Source organism: Hydra vulgaris, chromosome 11 (assembly GCF_038396675.1).
Source record: "Hydra vulgaris chromosome 11, alternate assembly HydraT2T_AEP".
NCBI lineage: Eukaryota > Metazoa > Cnidaria > Hydrozoa > Anthoathecata > Hydridae > Hydra > Hydra vulgaris.
The window spans coordinates 23,339,944-23,362,046 of NC_088930.1; the positions used below are offsets into that span (position 1 = coordinate 23,339,944).

The 22,103-nt window shown below is 27.0% G+C and overlaps 1 protein-coding gene across 1 annotated transcript; it reads right to left on the reverse strand.

The window, feature by feature from the left end:
- Positions 1 to 11,066: 11,066 nt before the first annotated feature.
- Positions 11,067 to 20,829, reverse strand: LOC100204703 (DDRGK domain-containing protein 1). Its single transcript, XM_065810496.1, has 8 exons — positions 20,657 to 20,829; positions 20,474 to 20,584; positions 18,209 to 18,318; positions 13,980 to 14,081; positions 13,575 to 13,697; positions 11,990 to 12,028; positions 11,569 to 11,674; positions 11,067 to 11,354 (listed from the first exon to the last, which is right to left on the reverse strand). Exons 1-8 carry the CDS (start codon positions 20,793 to 20,795, stop codon positions 11,176 to 11,178), a joined length of 909 nt encoding a protein of 302 aa, XP_065666568.1. The 5' UTR covers positions 20,796 to 20,829; the 3' UTR covers positions 11,067 to 11,175.
- Positions 20,830 to 22,103: the final 1,274 nt, after the last annotated feature.

Below are 22,103 nucleotides of genomic sequence, written 5' to 3' on the forward strand. Positions count from 1 at the left end.
CGCTCTAAAACTTGCTTCCATTTCTGAGCAGCTCTAGTGACTTGTATCTGAAGCTGATTTTTGAAGCCTCTTTCCAATTCCACTTTAAAAATGCCGAACGATAAGCGGAGCATCCCTCATGACTTGGAATTCGTGGATTAAGTTTCTTCCAGTGTGAAATACTTTTTTTCAGGATCAAAGCTGCTTCTTGTAGAGGAATTAGATTCTCGATTAAATAGGCAGCAGCAGAAACAAAATAAAGCATTTTTTGTAGGAGAGTAACATAACCATGTTTGTAAGACTTTTTGTCCATTTTGAAGTGTACGTATAAACTATTTCTTAGACAATGTTCTCTTTTTTTCTTCATCAGTTGGGAAAGGGAAGTTTTTATTTTGCAATGTCTGTGCTCCAATTTGTACCATTGCATCTCGAAAAGATGAGAAAATTGTCATTGGCCACATTCCAATACCATGATAAGATTTGTTTTTTCTTAATTCTTTGACTTGATCATAATTATCTTTTTCTATGTCTGCATGCAACTCTTGCAAAATTCCATTACGACACACTTCTTGTTCTACTTCTGAAATAATTTTTGTAAAAACTGTGTTGTTTGAAGCTGAGATGCCGGTCAATACAGCAGAGGTTGATGCAGTACTTGTAGAAGAAATAGGGTTTAAAGGAGTAACATTGATATTTGTTGAAGCAACTACAAAATGAAAATACTATATACTTTTTATAAGTAGTAACAAGTTTATTTTCACATTAGTCTTTTTTAGCTTCTAACAAATGTTGTTTTTCCACAAGTGTTTCCATGAAAGATTTGGATGAAGCATCTTCTTTTGCTCTTTTTGCAACACTTTTTCTGTTTTGATATCCACTTGCCTTCTGTCTTTTCATTTTTAGAAATTATTTTTTCTCACTTCTTTATCTACTTTTGCAGTTTTGTTCTTCTATTCTTCAATTTACGCCATTTTGTTTTGTTTTGATCATAGTAAACTTACTAAGCAAACCTCAAACCAGTTGAGATTGATCTCAAAACTGCCATACTATCAAACATGCTCTTCATATATTAGTGAAAAAAAAAAAAGATTTTAAAAATAATTTTTATTAAAAAAAATCATTTAAAAAATAAAAATATTAATGAAAATAAAAAATTTCCTTAAAAATTTTTTTTTTCTTTCAATGGTCAATTTGGCACCCTTTCTCATTTGGCGTCCGGGGCGGCTGCCCCCTTCACCCAACCCTAGATCCGCCTATGCTTGGATGAACTTTTGAAAAGCTTATATTGTTTTCAGAAATGGCAGCAAAATAAAGAAAATGTAAATTAAAACAAAAACGTCGGTATAGAAAAGTTAAAAGTAGAAGATAATTAAGCTTTTAATGAAATTTTAGTCTACTTAAAAAAAACGGCCTTAAATTCTGCATTTTGGCCCAAATTTTTCTTTGAAGCAGTTGACACTAATAGCACTGAAAACTTTGTTTGGTTGTGTTTTGGCTGTTTTCTCCAATGCAAATACAACGTTGATCCAATGTTAGTTTTATCGTATTTATATTAATAAAAATCCTAATAGCAATGTGATTAAAAATAGTCAGCAAAATTACATTAGCGCAACGGTAAAGAGTAAAAACATTGCAAAAGAAGAGAAAAAGTTGTTTTTTCGATCTAAACACAACGTTGATCCAATGTATAGGGATCAACTTAAAATACTATGTAAAAGCTTTAATCCAATCAAGAATTTGACTTTTATCTTTTATATATACGTTTATATTTTTCATACGTTTATATATAAATTCACAAAAACATCCAAATTGGATTTATACACAAGCTTTAATAAAAACTTGTAATGTATACAGCAATTCAAATTGCATAAAACTAAACCCTGATAAAACAGAGTTCCTCCTGACAGGTAAAAGGCAGTTACAAAGCTGCACAATATCTCTCGATGGTAATCGAATAAATTTACACAATAGACTCAAACACTTGGGGTTTACATGGAATACAGAGCACTCTACATTTGCCTCAATGACGTAACAATGCAAAACGCGTTAAAATCGCTTTTCAACCTTTTAAAACATTGCAAAAATTGTTTACTCTTGTTATTTAAAACTCAAGACATATTAAAATGAATTCACCAGAATAAACTGAACTTATTTATCCGTCTTTTGGATAACATATCGACGAATGATATTATTGAATCTCAGCTTAACAATCCCACGGTAAAACAATCTTTTGTAGATGATGTCCAGCAGGTGTACCATATTAGTGGACCAATTTTTGAAAAGTTAAGGAATGAAAAAAATAGAATACGTTTTGTGGTGGTGGGGGATAAAATCCCGAAAGATATTGAGAAAACATTGAAATACTCATTAGATTGGTGGAACGTAAAAGAACAGAGAAAGATTTTCCAGCAAACTCTAGAAAAAAACATTTCAAAATGATTTCTATTTTTTCTTTCTAACTTTATACAATTTTTTACTTTTATCTTGTAAAAATATTTATAGTAGGTGGTTAAGAAAAATAATAATAATATTATGTTTTGTTTATTTTAATTGGAGTTCTTTAACACACAATAAAATATCATAAAATAAAAACTTAATAACTCTTTTTTGTCCTGATCAATACAAATCTTATTTTATAAGGAACAAAACAGAAAAATTTTATCAATATGAACATTTTTATTAAATCCTTATGTTAGACCTGAATATGGTGATTTTTCAATTTTTATTTAATTTCTTTATCATGGTTAGTTAATAGAAACTGGTAGAGGAAACAAAAAATTATTTGTAATTGCATGGCAAGTTGCAACTTGAGCTATATTATAAATAAGTGAAGCAGGTCAAACTTGGTATAATTTATACTTTGGAATTGCTTCAAACCAATTTATTCTAGAAAAGAGAAAAACATGAAACAAGCAAAATGAAGCTTGATGCAAAAATACTTTGACAAAAATTATAAAATGTAAATTAAAATTATTTGTATGGTCTTTCTGAAATAATTCAGGAATAATTTTTTAATTATTGTTGAAGTGTATATTTGAAACAGTGATATGAACTAGATCCTGTCTCTTAATCCAGTTTAATAGAAATGCTTTATGTTTCATTGCAGTATTGATAACAAGTTTAGCTGCTTTTCTGTCTTGTAATTTTTAACTACTGATAGTATCAATAACAAAATTGGTATACACAAAAGCATCACAAACATAATCAACAAGATAAGACTGTTGTATTATCATACCACTTCTTGACAAAATATTTAAATAATGTGTATTTTGTGAATCTATTGTGGAATTACTGTAAATACAAAATGTTTTGCAACATTCTCCAAACTTTTTAATCAATTTTTTTGCAATATACCCAGCAAAATTAAAAAAAATAATAAGAATAAAGAAAAAGAAAAAAAGATAAAAAAAGAACGAATGCTAATGTCTGGATTTAATGCGTACTGCAATTATATGTATGTTTGCTACTTTCGGAGGTAACCATCTCTTGGCAGCGGTTTGGCGTTTTTGTTGGCGGAAGCGTAAACGCACCAACATTTAGTAATTTGGCTTCATATACAGCGACACCACCGTATGGCTCTTTAGTTTCTTCTGCTCAATCTTTTAGATAATCTAGATGTGTGTTTGAAAGTACAAATTTATTTTATGTTTGATAGATAAGATTTTAATAATTGTATTCAGAAAATATTCCAATAATTATATCCGACAAATGAGATTGTGGGTCCAAGAGGATATATTTATTTTAAAAATTATGGACGTTTTTATCCGTACTTATTTTTAAACTATTGTCATTTTTGACGTGATATTTATTTAGAAGTTTATATTTATTTATTAATTTATAGAGATTATTGTTCACGTATTTCAACGTTCAAGAAGATTCAGTAGTTTTGATGGGTGCAAGTAGTATACATCATATCAATAAAAACACTTTTGTTGAAAAAGTTATAATTTCACCAACACCGGTTCTCTGTGACAAGACCTGATGGTCTTCTTGGAGTATCCGCGTTCTTTATACTTTATTTCTTGTTTTCTTTATATTTTAATAATACCTTCTCTTGTAACTTTTCTTCTTTTATTTATTTGTATCTTTATTTTATATATTGTAATAAAGAAAAGAAAAAAAAAAATATATATATATATATACACTGCAACTTCACGAGATTCATCAGAATTTAAAACTTTTTCAAAGTTAATTTCAAAGTTAATATCATCTAATTCATTTAAAATTTCCTCTGTACATATTGTCTTATTAGCTTTGATGTCATTTTCTATAATATTGTATGCAATTATGAATTCAATCAAAGCTGGTAGGAGACAAAATATCTAGGAGGTTTTATCATACAAAACGCAGAAGACTTCTTTTAGAGCAATTAATGCGGCTTGGGGTAGTGTAAAACTACATTAGGGTCACTTTATCGCCAACAGAAACATGTTGCATGGCATTATAATTTTAAACATCTTTTTTATCATGCTAGGCCTCTTTTTAATGAAATGAATATTCATATATATATATCAACTTAATATTTTTAATGCATTGTGTTTTATGTTTAAATGTAAAACTCACACATCTCCGATTTCTTTTCACAATTTATATTCTATAAAAGTTAAAAATAAATACATGCATGTGTAAATAAAAATTTACATTATAATATACATCTGTAATGAAAATTTATTCTTCAATCAGTTTTCAAAACTAATTTTGGTAAATTTTGTATTTGATTTACATATAGAAGAGCATTTTTATGGAACAAAGTAGTACTGAACAAAGTAGAATGGAACTGTTTTTCTTATTTAAAACAAAATTAAAAAAATTCTTTTTACAGTTGAAGACATTCTTATATATTTTTAAATTTGTTTTGTTTTAGTATCAATACTCTTAAGAAATTTTACATCGTAATTTATATATACGAATTTTTTTATCTTAACTTATATGTGTATACGTATGAGCAAATATATATATATATATATATATATATATATATATATATATATATATATATATATATATATATATATATATATATATATATATATATATAATATATATATATATATATATATATATATATATGTATATATATATATATATATACATATATATATATATATATATATATATATATATATATATATATATATATATATATATATATATATATATGCTTGTATGTTTATTTGTGTGTAAATAATTATATATGTATTTATGGGTGAATATTTGTACATGAATAATAAAAGGATTATTTTTTATTTAAAATCTTTTTAGGCGGTTCTTGATAAAAAGATTTTTTGATCTTCTGCGAGTATCCGAGTTTTTATTGTAACCTAAACAAAATCCGTAATTCTTACTATATGTATTTTATTAATTCTTTTATTTTAAAACTTACTTTTAATAAATAACGAGAACGAAAAAAATAAATAAACGAGCAGTCATCAACTTATCATTTTTTCCACAACCAGGAGTCTAGTTTACTTTTGAGAAAAAGTACTGTGGAATAGAAAGTTATTTTCTCAAGTAGTTCGTTCCAGAATTTTGCTGATCTATTATACTAATGAAGAGTTTATTTTCAAAACGCGGTATGCACCATTTTCAAAAAAACGTTGAAACTATGTGGTATATTTTTAGTTTATAAGGACCTAACAGACATTGTGTCCGAATAAATGCTAAGCAAAGTATAACCCTATATTTTTCTACTTCTAAAAACATTTATTTTCAAAACACGGTATGGAGTTTTTAATTTACTTTCAAAGTGCGGTATTTAATTGGGACCAATCCGTGGCGAATGTAAACTACTTCTGCGCAAGCGCAAACTTTATAAAGTTGCGTTAAACATTAACTTAATGAAATGGCGGATTGCGCTGGACAAGATTAATGCGTTATCTTATCTCCTATTTCACATAGAAAAAAAGATAAAATGCTTGAAACAAGAAAAAAGAAAAGCATTTCTTCATTCTAAATTTTATTTATACTTTCATACTTTGTTTAACTAAACAGATTATGAAATGATGATGGAAAATATGTTAAAAAGACAACTTATATTAATGAGTTTGAATATATTTGTGATCTGTTTCTTTTTATTTATTTATTTGAAAACAACAGAAGGACCCAAAGGTCACCAATACTGGATTACTTAAATGTTAAATTGTATCAAGTGATGGAACAAGTTTGAACAAAATTGCATCATGTTGAACGAAGCAGTACAGCGAGACGGTTCTTAAACATTGAGGCAGACGATGCAGAAACCACATTCTCCGATAAACTATTTCATACATTAACAATTCGATTAGAAAAGAAACACTTGGGGCTGTTTAAATTGCAATGGTGTTTGTACAGTTTAAAGTTATGACCACGATTACCCAAGTAAGAATTGAGAATAAAAACACTTGATAGGTCAGTGGTCTATGGAAAGCATTCAGTAATAATAATTATCTTTTATTTGTTCGTTAAACCGACAATTCCCAAAGAAAATGAGGCTAATGCAGTCTTTCATTTTTGAAATTTTATTTCATTAAAAAATATAACAATAACGCTTATGTTATATTAATTGTCAATTAATTCTAAACAGACTTAAAAATAGAGGAAATAAAAAATTAATGGCCTATGAAAATAAGGGAGATCTTTTAAAAAATTTGATGCATTTTTCAAAGCATCAATTTTTTGTCTATTTTTATATGCCTGTTATGGACAAAGCAAGAAATTAGCATAGTATTGATGCTTCTTTCCTTGAAAAAGCAATATTTTAAAAATCTTATCATCATTATCACAACTTACACTATCACTAATTTTTAAACTTTAAAATCAAGTATTAAATAAAAAAAAATTATGAATTATTGTCTCATATTTAACTCTCCAAAATAAATTTGAATTCACAATCGTGAATTGTGAAATATAATAGTTTACGTTACTTTAACAGAACATTGTTTACATTCACATTATCATGAAAACATAATTAGCAAACATTAAATACACAGTGTTATACAATATGTTAAATAAAATTAATTATTAAAAGTTATTTAGGTCTTTTAAAGTTTATAAACTTTCCATAATATCTTTATAAAATGGATATACCGCATTTTGCTAATAAGCTTTTATTGGTTATACAGTATTTTGAAAGTAAATGCAAATTTATAGACAAAAAATATAGAGTAAAACATAGAGTATAATATAGTAAAATATAGAGTAAAATATAGAGTAAAACGCACACTTATCAATAAAAAATTAAATAACTTTTTTATCATTATTTTTTTATTTATTGGATAGATAATGAAAAACTGCATTAGATAATATATGTTAAATAAATAATAAAAAAAATTATCGAAAATATTAAATGTAAAGAAAAAAAAATTGTGCGGTTTGAGGCGACATTCTGATAAAACTGCACATTTGAGAAAACATTGAACTTTTTAAATTTTAACTTTTTTTTTATTATTTTTTTTAACACAACTTATATTTAAGAAACTATATTTAAGTTTTTACATTTTTTGCTACAAAAAAATTTAATTGCAACTACATATTTCTTTGGTAAACATGTTTATTTGCACAACCGTTCCCTACACATCGAATTCTCGCATTGCAACATTTCTGTATGTAACTGTTCTCTACACTTTTTACATTTTGCAACTTTTAATCGTTTGACTGTTGGTTCTTGTTTTTCATTATTGTTTTGCTGAGGTTGCTCAGCATTGTTATGCTCAGGCATTTGAGTACTTGGCATAGAGAGTCTACGCTTTGCGCTAAGTTTAGAAATTTTCACGGCTTCCTTTGTTGCTTTTTCTTCACCTTTTTGTTTGAGGAACTCGATCACATTTTCTTCGGCAATACATTTTCCGCCAAGTTTTGACATGTTGCACTGCTTCGATTTCTTAACATGCGATTGATTTCTACCTTGAAAAAACTGCTTCAACTCTATCTCGATACTGTTTTTGCAACGCTCAACACATGCTTGATACCTGTCAAAACTTGAAGCTGGTGTAGTTGAGAAAGATGGTAACCGGTGTGTAGTTGAAGTATGTGCTGCGGCGACTGTTGAAGATGATGAAGCTGTGTCTGTGCAAGATGTTGTAGGTGCTGTTGAGGCTGCTAAAGTTGATGAAGGTGGATTCACCGTTTGTGTGATTGCTAATGCCTTATGATTTATGCTGTTTTTATTAGGTGGAAATAAGCCAGTGTACTGGAAACCAGCGATTGCATGCAAGCGTGTAAAACATTTACCACTCTCGTACAGCAGTTTGAGCAACGGTGGAAAATTTTTTTAATCTAAATTCTTTTATTTTGAGTCTTTGTACAGAATGTTTTTTGTACAGAATACCGCTTCCAAAGTTTTGTGATGGGCATACAGACCATCTAATACTAAAATATGAACACCACCAATTTGCTCAGTTTCGGGTATAAATACTTCTTTCAGCCATAAATAGTATATATACTTCTTTCAGCCATATAAACGTATCGTGCCTCATCCAACCTGATTTTGAAATTGAATATTTGGTGTATATGATTATAATAACAAATAACATTGTTATTTGTTTATATAATCATATTGTTCATTTTTAATTAAACCGGAGTTAAGACTAAGAGTGTGCGGTTTTATCAGAAAAAAGTGTTTTTTTTTACTTTTTTGATTTTTTATTTAACTTTTTGTTCGAGCTGCATAAAGATTATACTATCAGAATTAAAATTAAATTTCCAACAAGATAGTACTAAAATTATTTTTATATTAGTTTTCGATTCAAGCGCTTTTTTTTTCGCAACGATAAAAAATATATAAAAATTTTTGACTCCCCGTTAAAGTTGTATAAAAAAAGAAAAAAATGGAGTTGAATCGGCATATAATTTTATCAATTCGAATAGAGGAGATTGTTCTATATTTGAATCTATTTTTATTTTTTTCATAGCCATATTTGTATAGTATTTATTGAGAATTTTGATCAGTGTGCGGAATGACTTCTGATCAGTATGCGGTTTGACCCGGTTTTACTCTATATTTTTTTATTTACCAGTATTTCAATTATTAACATTATTTTATATACTTTATGTATATATACATTAAGCAACAATAATTTTTCCAAATATACGAGACATGATTGAGTGGCAAAAAAATGTCAATTATCTCAAGACCACAAAAATGGGTATACCGCATTTTGAAAATACACTCTTCAAATGATTGCGTCTAGGAAGAAAGTTCGGAACATACTTACGTCATATTTCAGAATGATGACCGCAAGACAAGAAGTTAATAAATTTGGTAGATATATATCATTACCTATATCAAAACGATGTATTAATTTAGATTTGGATTGAACTGCATTGAAGGCGCAGAAACTCAAGTGATGGTAGATTAGGTCTAATCTTTGCCTTTTGCAGTATTAAAGATGTCTCAAGCCTATTTTGTTGCCTTGCGTTAAGCAGACTTGACCAAGGCTATACTCATTTTTAAGTAAAGAGCCTAAATAGACACTCAATATTCAAGGTGTGGTCTTATAAACACATTTTATAATTTGAATTTAGAAGTTTACCGAAAGATTTTAATTTTACCGTAAGTCCGTTGGGAGGTACAGAATCAATATCAGCTTAGGCAAAATCAAGATAGATTACATCAATAAACTGGTGAGATGCTATGGAGGACTTAATGAAAAGAATAATATCAAAAGTCTCTATTAGATTAGTTTTGCATGATTTATGATGAAGGAAGTCATGTTAAATTGCAGAGATCAAGTTATTATTGTTAATGTGCTATTAAATTTTGTTCTTAACAAGTTTTTCAAAAATTTTGCAAGCGATAGAGATTAGTCAAATAGCTCGATAATTTTCAGCAAGCAATTATTTCCCTTTTTTATAGACAGGACTAATATTTGCTAATTTTCACAGAGTGGGTATTATTCCAGAATTAAAGGATTCATGATAGAGTTTTGTTAATTTAATTGCAAACTTTTGGCACATACCTTAAGTATTAAGGGATGCAACCCGTCAGATCCGAAAGATTTTTAAGTTCCTTAATAATGTCTGAGATAAAGAAACCCAAGTTTTCATTATAAATATTTCATATTTAATATCACTTTTATTTAGCGGTGGAAAATGTTCAAAGCTTTCAAGTGTAAACATAGATTTAAATTGAGAGTTCAAGAAGATCAACTATGTCAGGAAGAGCTTCAATGATTCTGCCTGAAGTATCTTTGAGGAAAGAACTATATCTATAATTTTTCGTTGTTTGTTAATATATTTGTAGACGATTTGTTAATATATTTGAAGAATGTTTTGATTTTTGATATCATTTCTTTTTCATGTGTTCTTTTTGCTTTAAGTATTTCAGCTTTTACTGAACGATAAAAACGATTGTAATTTATTTTAAGCTCATTATTCTTCCATTTGTTAAAGCACTTGATATGCCAAGCGGATATTTTTGCTCGGATTAGATGTGGAATAACCCAAGGATCGTAATTTTTGTTTTGTTTTATTACTCTTGGGAAAAAAATATTTGCAAACGATGCGATAATTAGAAATTAGTAAATCGAACATATGCTCCGCAGTTTTATGAAAGAATAAAATATCCCAGTCGATGTATGAAATAAAGTTCGATATTGAATTGCAATCACCTTTGTTGTAACTAAACAATTAAGATTCACTCTTGGAAAACGGTTCTAAAACTAAGAATCTTCAAGTGATACTAAAATGACCCTTAGTGTTATTACCTAGTATAGCATTAGGAAACAAATTTAAAATAGAGCTACTGTTAAAACGTGTCACACTTTGTTAAAAGGTGCGACACGTTTATTAAAAGTATAACCCCAATTTATAAGAAGGGGTAACCCCAAATTAGCACCGATCCGTTTATTAGTGCGACCCAAAATTAACAGTGAATTAGTTATTAAAGGTATGACCCATAATTAGCAATGACTCGTTTAACATTATTCTCCTCAAAACAGAGTTATTTAAAAAAACACAACAAATGTTATTTTAATAACACAAACATTTAAGTAACACATAAAAGTGTTCCGCTCAAAAACTTTAGTTTTCAGACTGTATTAAATACATTTCATGCACTTGATACAGTTAGCAAACTAAATTTAAATTTACTGCACTGTATAAAAAAATCATTATAAATATTTCATATTTTCTAGTAAATAATTTTATTGTTCGGTCTATATATCGAAAGATCTAGAGACAAAATATAATGAAACAAAACAATTAAAAAATAAAACTAAACTAAGCTGGTGCCTCAATAAGTACATTTTTTCTGTTCGCCTCTTCAAGTTTTATTAAAGAATTACTTGATTCAGCAAGTTCGGCTATTGATATCCGACCACGTTGTTTTATGAACTTTGCAAAACTTTTAAGTTCCTCCTCCGAAATATAGACAAATTTTCCACGGTCATCCATAACACCTATATAGAATTTGATATATATATATATAAATATATATATATATTTATATCACCTATATAAAATATACATATTTAAATTTATATATATATATATATATATATATATATATATATATATATATATATATATATATATATATATATATATATATATATATATATATATATATATATATATATATATAAAATTACACAACCATAGCAAATTAAATACCAGTAATTCTTCCCATTTCTTGCAAGTTTTCAAGACGATCTATAACTTCTTGCGTTTTTAAGCTAAAGTGTGACGCTACATCTTCCAGCAATACAACTTTAGAGTTCTTCGAATGTATAAGAAATAATAGTTTTATTTCAATAAAAATTTATATTAAAAAAGTAACAACTCATTGCTGAAACAAAAAACTTAAAAAAAACAAAAAATAAAGATGGTAAAATCAACATTGGAATTAATAGGGTGTTGCTGGATAAGCAAACAAAAAACACATACACTTTCATCAAGTCAATCAGTGGGTATAATTAAGTGGGTATAAATAAGTATTTACTTTTTTCCTAAATAATAATAATCATTAAAAATTTTGATAAAATAGAAATTAAATAAACACCTTTATTAAAAATTAAAAAAACTCTAAAAATACCTTAATAAAATCAATAAACTCCTGCAACAATGATTGAGACTAAAATATAAAAAATTAAGAATAAACGGTAAACTGTAATACAAATAATGGTTATATATATATATATATATATATATATATATATATATATATATATATATATATATATATATATATATATATATATATATACAACAGCGTGTTGTCATTGATACTCACTTAACTGCTAAAATATTCACATCAGATTGGAAAAAAGTTACAAGTGGCGTCCCTCAAGGAAGTGTCCTAGGCCCTCTCCTTTTCGTACTATTTATAAATGATCTGCCGGACAACATTACCAGCCAGTTCAAGCTCTACGCAGATGATAGTAAAATTATGAACATGATAAAATCGAATGAAGATATGCTAGCTTTACAATCAGACATTGATCAAGCCATAAAATAGTCTCACAAATGGTTGATGTTCTTTAATGTGGAAAAATGCAAAGCAATGCATGTCGGTCGAGGTAACAGAAAATCTAATCAAGTCTATTCAATGACGAACACAGAAGGCACTCGTCGAAACCTGGAGGAAACTGAAACTGAACGAGATCTAGGTATTCTAATATCAAATGACCTCAAAGTCCGTGCCCAGGTAAAGTCTGCAGTCTCAGTAGCCTATTACAAATTGGGCCTACTAAAAGAAGTGTTCCGAAGCAGAAGCATTTATCTCTGGCGAACTCTTTACATCACATATGTGCGCCCACACCTGGAATTCGCTATTCAAGCATGGTCTCCTCACCTAAAAAAGGATATCAATATGCTTGAAAGAGTTCAGCGCAGAGCGACAAAAGTTTCCTCAATCAAACATCTCCCATATGAGCAACGCTTAAATATATTTAGAGTGACAACACTAGAAGAGAGAAGAGCTAGAGGAGATCTTATTGAACAGTTTAAAATTATAAATAAAATTGATGATGTTAACTTTTTTGTTCCTCAAAGGATCTCTAACAACGTATATTGCAGGAGGAGTCACAATAAACAGCTACACAGACAAATTGTCAGCGATTGCGAAGAGCGACATCACTTTTTTACTAATCGTGTTACACCGTCCTGGAATATGCTACCACAGGAAGCAATTGACACTCACTCGGTCAACTTATTCAAAAGTTTCCTATCATGATGGGCATCTTTTCTCGTTGACAATTAGCCCTACACATTAGTTAGTATAGAGATGCCTGGTGTTGCATCTCTTCGTCAATATACTTTATAATCAATGATTGACTAATTTACAGTATTATTGAATTTGTAAAAACATAAAAAAAAAAAAAAAATTATTATTGATTGTAAATTTATTGATTCTAAATAAAATCAAATTCAAATTCATATATATATATATATATATATATATATATATATATATATATATATATATATATATATATATATATATATATATATATATATATATATATATATATATATATTTATATTTATTTCCAATTCTCATAAACTCTCGACAACTTAGCTATTTTGTTTCAATATAAATAAATAAATAAAATATATATCATAGAATTTATAATAAACAAACAATAGGTACAAATATATTTAAAAAATAATAACAAAACCTCTTCTTCACTTAGTATACCAACATCTCCACTTTCTTCAACTGTAAACTCTGTTTTCAGTTTTAAATATTCCTCATTTTCTTTTCTTTCTTGTTCCTCTTTTTTTAAACGCTCTTTTTCAGCCTTAATAACAAAGAGTAAATTTTAATTTTATAAAAAAATTTTCAAAAACTAATTTATAACAAATTATTGATTCAAAAAAACAATGTTTTAAATTTTATAAAAACCCAATCCATTAGATTTTCAAAAAACAAAGTTAAAACCCTTGGTAAACTTTGGCTACGGACCTGTAGAAATAGACTCTTGACTATTTTACAATGTTTACATTTTAGCAAAACGTTTTGCCAAACAAAAAAATAATTTATAAAAATAATTTTTCAATTTAACTTGATATGTACTGCTTACCAACTCTGCCTCAGCTTGAATACGAAGCTCTTCTTCTTTTTTTTTTTCTGCAGCTAATAAAATGTCTCTTTTCTTTCTTTCCTCTCTTTCTTCAAGCTCTGTCTATTTTACAGAAATATAAAAAAGCACTTAACATCATGTTAAATTTATATATATATATATATATATATATATATATATATATATATATATATATATATATATATATACATATTTAAATATTCCTCGTATTCTTTTCTTTCTTGTTCCTCTTTTTTTCAGCCTTAATAACAATGCTAGGGATCTGTAGAACAAGACTTTTGACTATAACTCCTAACTGGTTGTCAGAAAGTTTTTCTGTATTTTAAAAAATTTAAATAAAAACATTTTATTAAAAAAAATAAAAACATTGTTTATATTATTCAAAACATTCAGAATATTTCAAAAACATTCAGAATGTTTTTAAAAACATTCTGGTCAACTAAATTTGCGTTTTTGTAGTTTTTTTAAAAAACGATTAATTTGTAATTAAATTAATGGTTTTAACTTTCTGATAACACGCAAATGTTGGACAAAAGTCAAAAGTAATTAAAAGTGACATACTTGTGGACAAAAGAATCATTTTTTACCTTAACATACTCCCAAATATAACAATTTATAGAACTATATATGTATATATATATATATACGTATATATATACATATATAAATATATAAATATATATATATATATATATATAAATATATATATATATATATATATCAGGCCTTGTTAAGAAGCGTTACGCAGCTCGCATTTTGCTTGCAAAAAGGCAATTTGCCTACGCGTTCAGCAGTTTTGCGCTACACAAAAACTTATATCTTTTAGAATAATGAAATTACCTTTTGATTGTCGTTAATGTGACGCTTATTCGGAAGAAATAAAGTCGTAAGTAAAAGCATTTAACTGCAATTGTAAACTTATAGATTTTTTGTTAAAGAAACAGTTTGTTAAATAATTTTTTTGTTGTTGTTAAAAATTAGTTTAAAAAAATTAAGTGTTTTAAGTTTTATCTTAAGGAATTAAATATATAATTTTCTTTCAAATATAAAATTTATTTTTAGTCATAATAGTTTAAAAAATGCACAATTTATTTTGATGTAAATATTTATTAATAAGATATTTTGTTTATTGTTAATTCAATAACGTAAAGATTTAATGACATTCGTTTAATTTATGAAAATAGATTATGATCACGAATATGTTATCGGTAACTGATAAACAACAAAAAAAACTCTTTCTTGAAAACTGAATGTAAAGAGATGTGTATCATTCAAAAACATACAACAGAAAGATTTTTATATACAAAAAAGAAAAGATAAATGGTTACAAAGCAAATATATAACCAGCAGTACTTAAAAGAAAAACAAATAAATGATTAGTGATGGGATACAAACAACAGACATTCTGTGTAAGAAGTTAACACCTGATCTAAATGAACTAAATGTGTGTATATTAATAAATAAATATAATTATATAATAAAAAAAGTTATGCATAAACATATGTGCATGCATTACATAGACATAAAGGGACAATATATACTTGATACATTAAAATTATATACATTTCACAAACAGATAAGAATTTATACTTTTGCTTTACACTTTAAAAAAAATAAAAAAAAATATAGGAAAACCATTATTTTTAATATTGACTTGAAACTTGTTTTTTTTTTCCTTTGCCTTATCAAATTTTGTTGCTGAAAATAAAAACTACCCTAAAAAAACAAAAATAAAAACAGAACACAAATTATTTAAATTGGTATTATTTTTTTGATTTAAATTTATTTTAATAATATATTTTATTAGTTTTGCTTTTTTTTTTTTTTAAACTTAGTTTTTTCCCCAATGCCTGATATAACAAAACTTGCCGTGACCAAGTTGTCTAAAATAAAATACTCAAGCATGGACATACAATATAAAAAACCACACACATTTTCTGGAGAGGCTTGAATTGTAAAAAAAGATTTACTCAATAAACAAAAGAAAAACCAAAAATTCAAACAAAACAACATTTAACATGTTCGCTGCCAACTACGAGCATACTTGTAGTAAAAAAACGCTATTTTTTGGCTAACTATGAGTATATTTGTAGAATGGGTGCGTAAAAAATTGGCCAACTACGAGTATATTTTAAAACATTCGCCAACACATTACGGAGGCTTTTTTCACATACAACGCATTGATAGCGTGTTTCCTTACGCTTCATTTTAGAACAAACACAACAAGGTTTTGTGGGCAATTTTTTCACTTCATTTAGTGGTATAGCAGCCAAATAATAAAGTTTGTTGTTGTTGACTCGAGGAATCAATGTTTCTTTGTTTATGTGCTCACCCAATAAATTGGTAACAATTATTTCCTGAAATTTAAGCAAGGAGATTGCTTTCTGTTCCATACTTGCAGTTAAGACATAAAGCATTAAATACAAATATATCGAAAATATGAACTACTTTTTTATACCATCTAGGGGTTTTTCTTTTGATCAGCTCAATCAACTCCTGACATGCCTTTATTATAATCTAGAATTATATTGGGTTAAGTTTCTTTACATCTCTTCTGTTTGTCACTTCAACCGTCTCTAATGAATGCATGTTGCTAATCATTAGAACGTCTCTTCTATCTTTCCATTTAGCCACAATTACACCTTCCCTGCTTCTGCTCACGACGTCTCCCTTTTTTAACTTAGCTGTTGTGCAATCTTTTGGATTCGATTTACGATCACCTCTTAATGTACCGCATATGTATGTTTTTTCTGTTAACATATGTTTTGATAATTCAAAGGAATTATAGAAGTTGTCAGTATACAAGTGATATCCTTTTCCTAGAAAATTCTCCATTAAATCTAAAACCATAGCCCCTGTTTGACCCAACAAGTGTTCATTGGGAGTTGCCTCTCCCGAATAGATTTTTACTTTCATTACAACACCATCAGATTCGCAAAGTTCATACAACTTGACCCCATACTTATGCTTTTTGTTTTTAATGTATTGCCTGAATATAAGACGTTCCCTCCAAAGCATCATCGACTCATCATATGAAATATTTTTATCAGGAGAGTATATTTCATCCATTCTATCATTCAAGTGATCAAGAAGTACCTTAACCTTATGCAAATGTCCGCTACATAAATCTTCATTATTTACAAAATGCCAGAAACGTAGCAATAGCTGAAATTTATTTCGTGACATTGTTCTTGAAAACAATGGAAATCTATAAAGACTGTTCTTAGCCCAGTAGTGGTCAATAGAAGGCAATTTGACACATTCCATATGCAGAATAATTCCAAGATATTGTTGCATATCTTCTGCATTTATTGGCTTCCAATCTTTATATCTAGAACTTCTTCTGAGAGGACGCACTTTGTTGATTTCTTGGGTTGCATAGCGATTTGTTCCATTGTATTTAGAAGCTCATCCATAACAAGTAGCTTTAAAAAATCCATTAGATTCTTACTCTCCATAAGGAACTTTAAACCAGGTTTGCCAATAAATTGAAAACTTTGTACAACGTTTGGCTTGTCTTTCCATTGGTGAACATTGTTTCAAGTTGTTGTACAACGAGTCCCTCCCCTTGTTCTTGCTCTTTTTGGTGGATGATGCATATCACTTTTGTCAGCTTCGCTGACTTCAGATTCAAACTCTGGATTCAGTATAACTGAAAGACGAAGAACTTGAAAAAAGTGAATCTGAACCTCCGTCATCAGGGTCATCATTTTCGCTATCACAATGCTCCTCCATAATTATATTTGCTGCTTCAATTGCAGAATATCTTTGATGAAATAAAAGGAAATATATGTGTATATTTGTTATTATTTATATTTTTTATATATCTATATATAAAAAAATTAAATATATATGTGTGTATTTATTATTTGCAAAAATAATTAAAACAACTAAAATGATAAATAAAATTTAAAAAAATAATAAAAATAGTCTGGCGAAAAAAATTTCTTCTCAATTGCCAAAGTACGAGTATACTCGTGATGATTTTTTTTTCTCCTTAATATTCAGAATAAAAAATGCTTTTAAATTATGTTTGATAGAAAAAATGTTATTTATTGAAATGTTATCTATCCTTGGCAGTGAGTATAAAACCACACAAAACAGCTTCAGCAGAAATTTAATATCGCATAATTTACAGCTTGGCAGTGTAACAATGCCTTGCTAAAACAGGTTTGGCAGCGAACGTGTTAAAACATAATTTCTCCTACCTTTCTTATTTCACGACTCTCTGCTTTCATTTCCAATTTTTTTAGCTTTTTAGCTCCAATTTTACCTACTGGTTTATCATCATCCCACATTTCAGGTCCTTCTTCATCATCTACATAATGATAAATTGTTTGTTTTTTTTGAAAAAATATTTGTACATATTAATCCAATAAATAAACTTTTTAATCAAAATTTAAACACACAACCCGTAGAGGTCAAATAAAAAGTTTACCATATGTTGTAGACATTTAAAAAAATTAAATATTAAGACCAGAATTTTTTTACAATAAAACAGCTCTCCTTGTATGTTCAACCTATTTCAGTGAATTTAACTGCACTTTTCCTATGTTCAACCTATTTCAGTCAATGTAGTAGCACTCCTCACATGTTCTATACCTATTTTAGCCAATTTATGCACACTCCGCACATGTTCTACCTATTTAAGTTAATGCACATACATTAAAAAATAATAATAAAAAATAAAACAAATAAAATTGAAAAATAAAAACAGTATTAAACATTAAAAAATAACCAATCACATCCTGCACTTCTGCAAGGATGTAAATAACTTAATGGTTCTGGCTTTTAGATAACAACAAAGTAATTACAAATGACATAATTTGTTGTCAAAAGAATCTTTTTTAACCTTCCATAATCTCAAAAGATAACAATTTATATATATATATATATATATATATATATATATATATATATATATATATATATATATACATATATATATATATATATATATATATATATATATATATATATATATATATATATATATATATATATATATATATATATATATATATATATATATATATATGTACACACACGGGTAAAACCACAGATGTCACATTTTTCTCATTTTGACAAAAATGAAATTTAGTGTTTAGTGGCATAAGATATCTGCTTATTAATATATTTAATTAAAAATATATTTTTATGACTATTTAGTCCTAACACAATATATAAATGCAATTTTTGTGCTAAATACAAGAATTATTTATTCACAGTGTTCTTTTGAAATACACAAGACACTCATTTTGGACATCTGTGGTTTTTCCGTTGTAAATTCATCAACTCATAAACCACGTTAGCTTGTAACCTTTTAGAGCACTTATATTTTTAAAGGTTGATGGTAACACATTGTAATATACAACCACAATGTACTAAGTGTGTGATGGGATAATAAAGCTGCCCCCCCCCCTCTTCCGTATTTACATTAAAAAAATTCAAATAAAAAATTATATGCAAGTTTTTCTTTTAACTTTATACAAAATATCATTGCAACCTTTTCTCTTCCCCAACCTCATCTATTTACCATAGATGATTCAATGATGTCTTTGTTCCATCACTTTATATCAAGTTTGTATAAGCCATACAAAAACCAATTGTGAACACACCAAAAGAAAAATAAAATAAATTCAAAGAAAAATAAAATAAATTTTTCAAAAATAAGATAAAAGAATATCAAATGTCTTATTTTGACCAGTTAGGTCAAAAAAGAGGCAGCAGAGCTATGTATGCTTATTTCAGTTTATCAGGCACTTTGATCATTGATCTAAACATATGGAATGTAACACACATAAAATTAAATATTTCCAATTTTCCATATAATTAAATTTTAACCAGCCTTTAATTTTTTAATTTCTTCAAGTGAACATGTCTTAAATGAACAAACAACCAAGAAGTTTGGTTTTGAAATTCTGCAAACTTCAGAAATGTTTCTTGTATCATGTTTATATATAATATTGAATTATTATGGTTTTTTATGGTGAGATCGTCTAGTGTTTCTGACAGAAACTTTTGATTTCCAATGGCCATGTTTCTATTACATTCTGTAGGTGTCATGCCTATACATAATGTAGCAGAGTTCTAATTAGTAGTGAAATAGTAATGCTGTCAAGTTTTTCAGTTTTATGAACTAGATAATAAAATCAATCTAAAACTTTTCATTTTATATTTTGCCTAGCACATAAATTGCAAATTAGTTTGATATCATTTACATTTGAGATAATTGATAATTCATAAAATTACTTTAAAACAACTTTGAAAACAAAATATGTGAAAAAACTGAGGTGATCATAATATTGTGACCAGGGACTGTATATATATATATATATATATATATATATATATATATATATATATATATATATATATATATATATATATATAGATATATATATATATATATACATATACAGATCTGTATGTATATATACATTTTTAAAAAGTAAATTATATAAATATTATACCACCCAATCTTTCAAAGTTTTCACTTTCTCGTTGAACTCTCATTCTACGAGGTCTTTGTATTCGAGCTCGTGATGGTCCTTCTAGTGAAGGTGATGTTGCAACAGGTTTTTCTAAAAAAAAAAACGTTATTACAAAACAAATATAACAACAGAACTTAACTCAATACAGCATTTCAAAATTACCTTTTTTTTTCTTTTTTTCTTTGTCAACAAAATAATATGTGAGCATTAAAAGCAGACCAAACACACATGCCAAAACTAACCATATGAATGCAGCATACTGGGTTCGCTCAGTAAGTTTTCCAGTTTTATCATTAACCATTTTCTATTCTTATCAATTAAACAGTAATAACCTTTTTTAATCATTTATATATATATATATATATATATATATATATATATATATATATATATATATATATATATATATATATATATATATATATATATACATATATTATTATTATTACTATTATTATTAATATTATTCTTATTATTATTACTATTATTATAAACTGCAATGAAAAAAATTATTTAACATTGCTTTTCAGTCCTTGTGCTGATTGGAAATGTGATATGGTATTGCTATGATAACAATTAACTTTGAATCCCTTGACTGTTTTAAAATATTGTATTAAGTCTCCTCTTTTCCTTCTCTGTTCTAGAGTTTGCAGATTGAGATTAGTTAGATGGGTCTTGTAATCTAAATTTCTTATTGCTGGTATAAACTTGGTTGCTCTTTCCTGCACATCTTGTAAAATCTTTGTCATTTTTTAAAAAAGGATTCCAAACAAATGCACAATATTCATTAGAGCTTTATAATCACCATGTTTATAATCTCGAAAATATTTTTAAGTGGTTTTTGAACAGGGAAAATTTTTAATTCAATAGTCCCATAAAAATGTCTTTTGAAACTGATTTAGCTCAATGAAACCAATATGGGAACCTATTTCTATTGCATATACACGATTGGATTATTGATTGAAATTAGATCAAGAAAGTTACGCTTGAATATTGCTTTACTAACTTGTTATTGGAAACAGTCATCAAAAGTTTTAAAAACCCTAAGCTTGAAACTTGTCCTAGGCCAAAACACATATCTCCTTTTGTAATGTGCTTTTCTAATTTATATATATATATATATTATATATTATATATATATATATATATATATATATATATATATATATATATATATATATATATATATATATATATATATATATATATATATATATGTATATATATATATATATATATATATATATATATATATATATCAAAGTAAAAACTTCACTATTCTCTTTCTTTTTAGTGAATTTTTCGTGCAAAGTTTGTTTTAATAGTAATAATTGAAATTTTAGATTTTAAAACAAAAAATAAAATCGGAAGATTAAAGAAATGATTCGATAAATAAAAATCATTTTAAAGTGGTTATAAATTATAATCACTTTAAAATAATGATTTTTATTTATCAAATCACTTTCTTTGTCACTTTCATTTAGCAAATATAACACTTTTACTTATTAAACATATAATAAAACATATTCGTAATACTCTGTTTCACTATTATAAAAATTGTTTTGAGTACAATAGTATCTTTTAAAATCAAAAAAATCAGTAGCGGTTC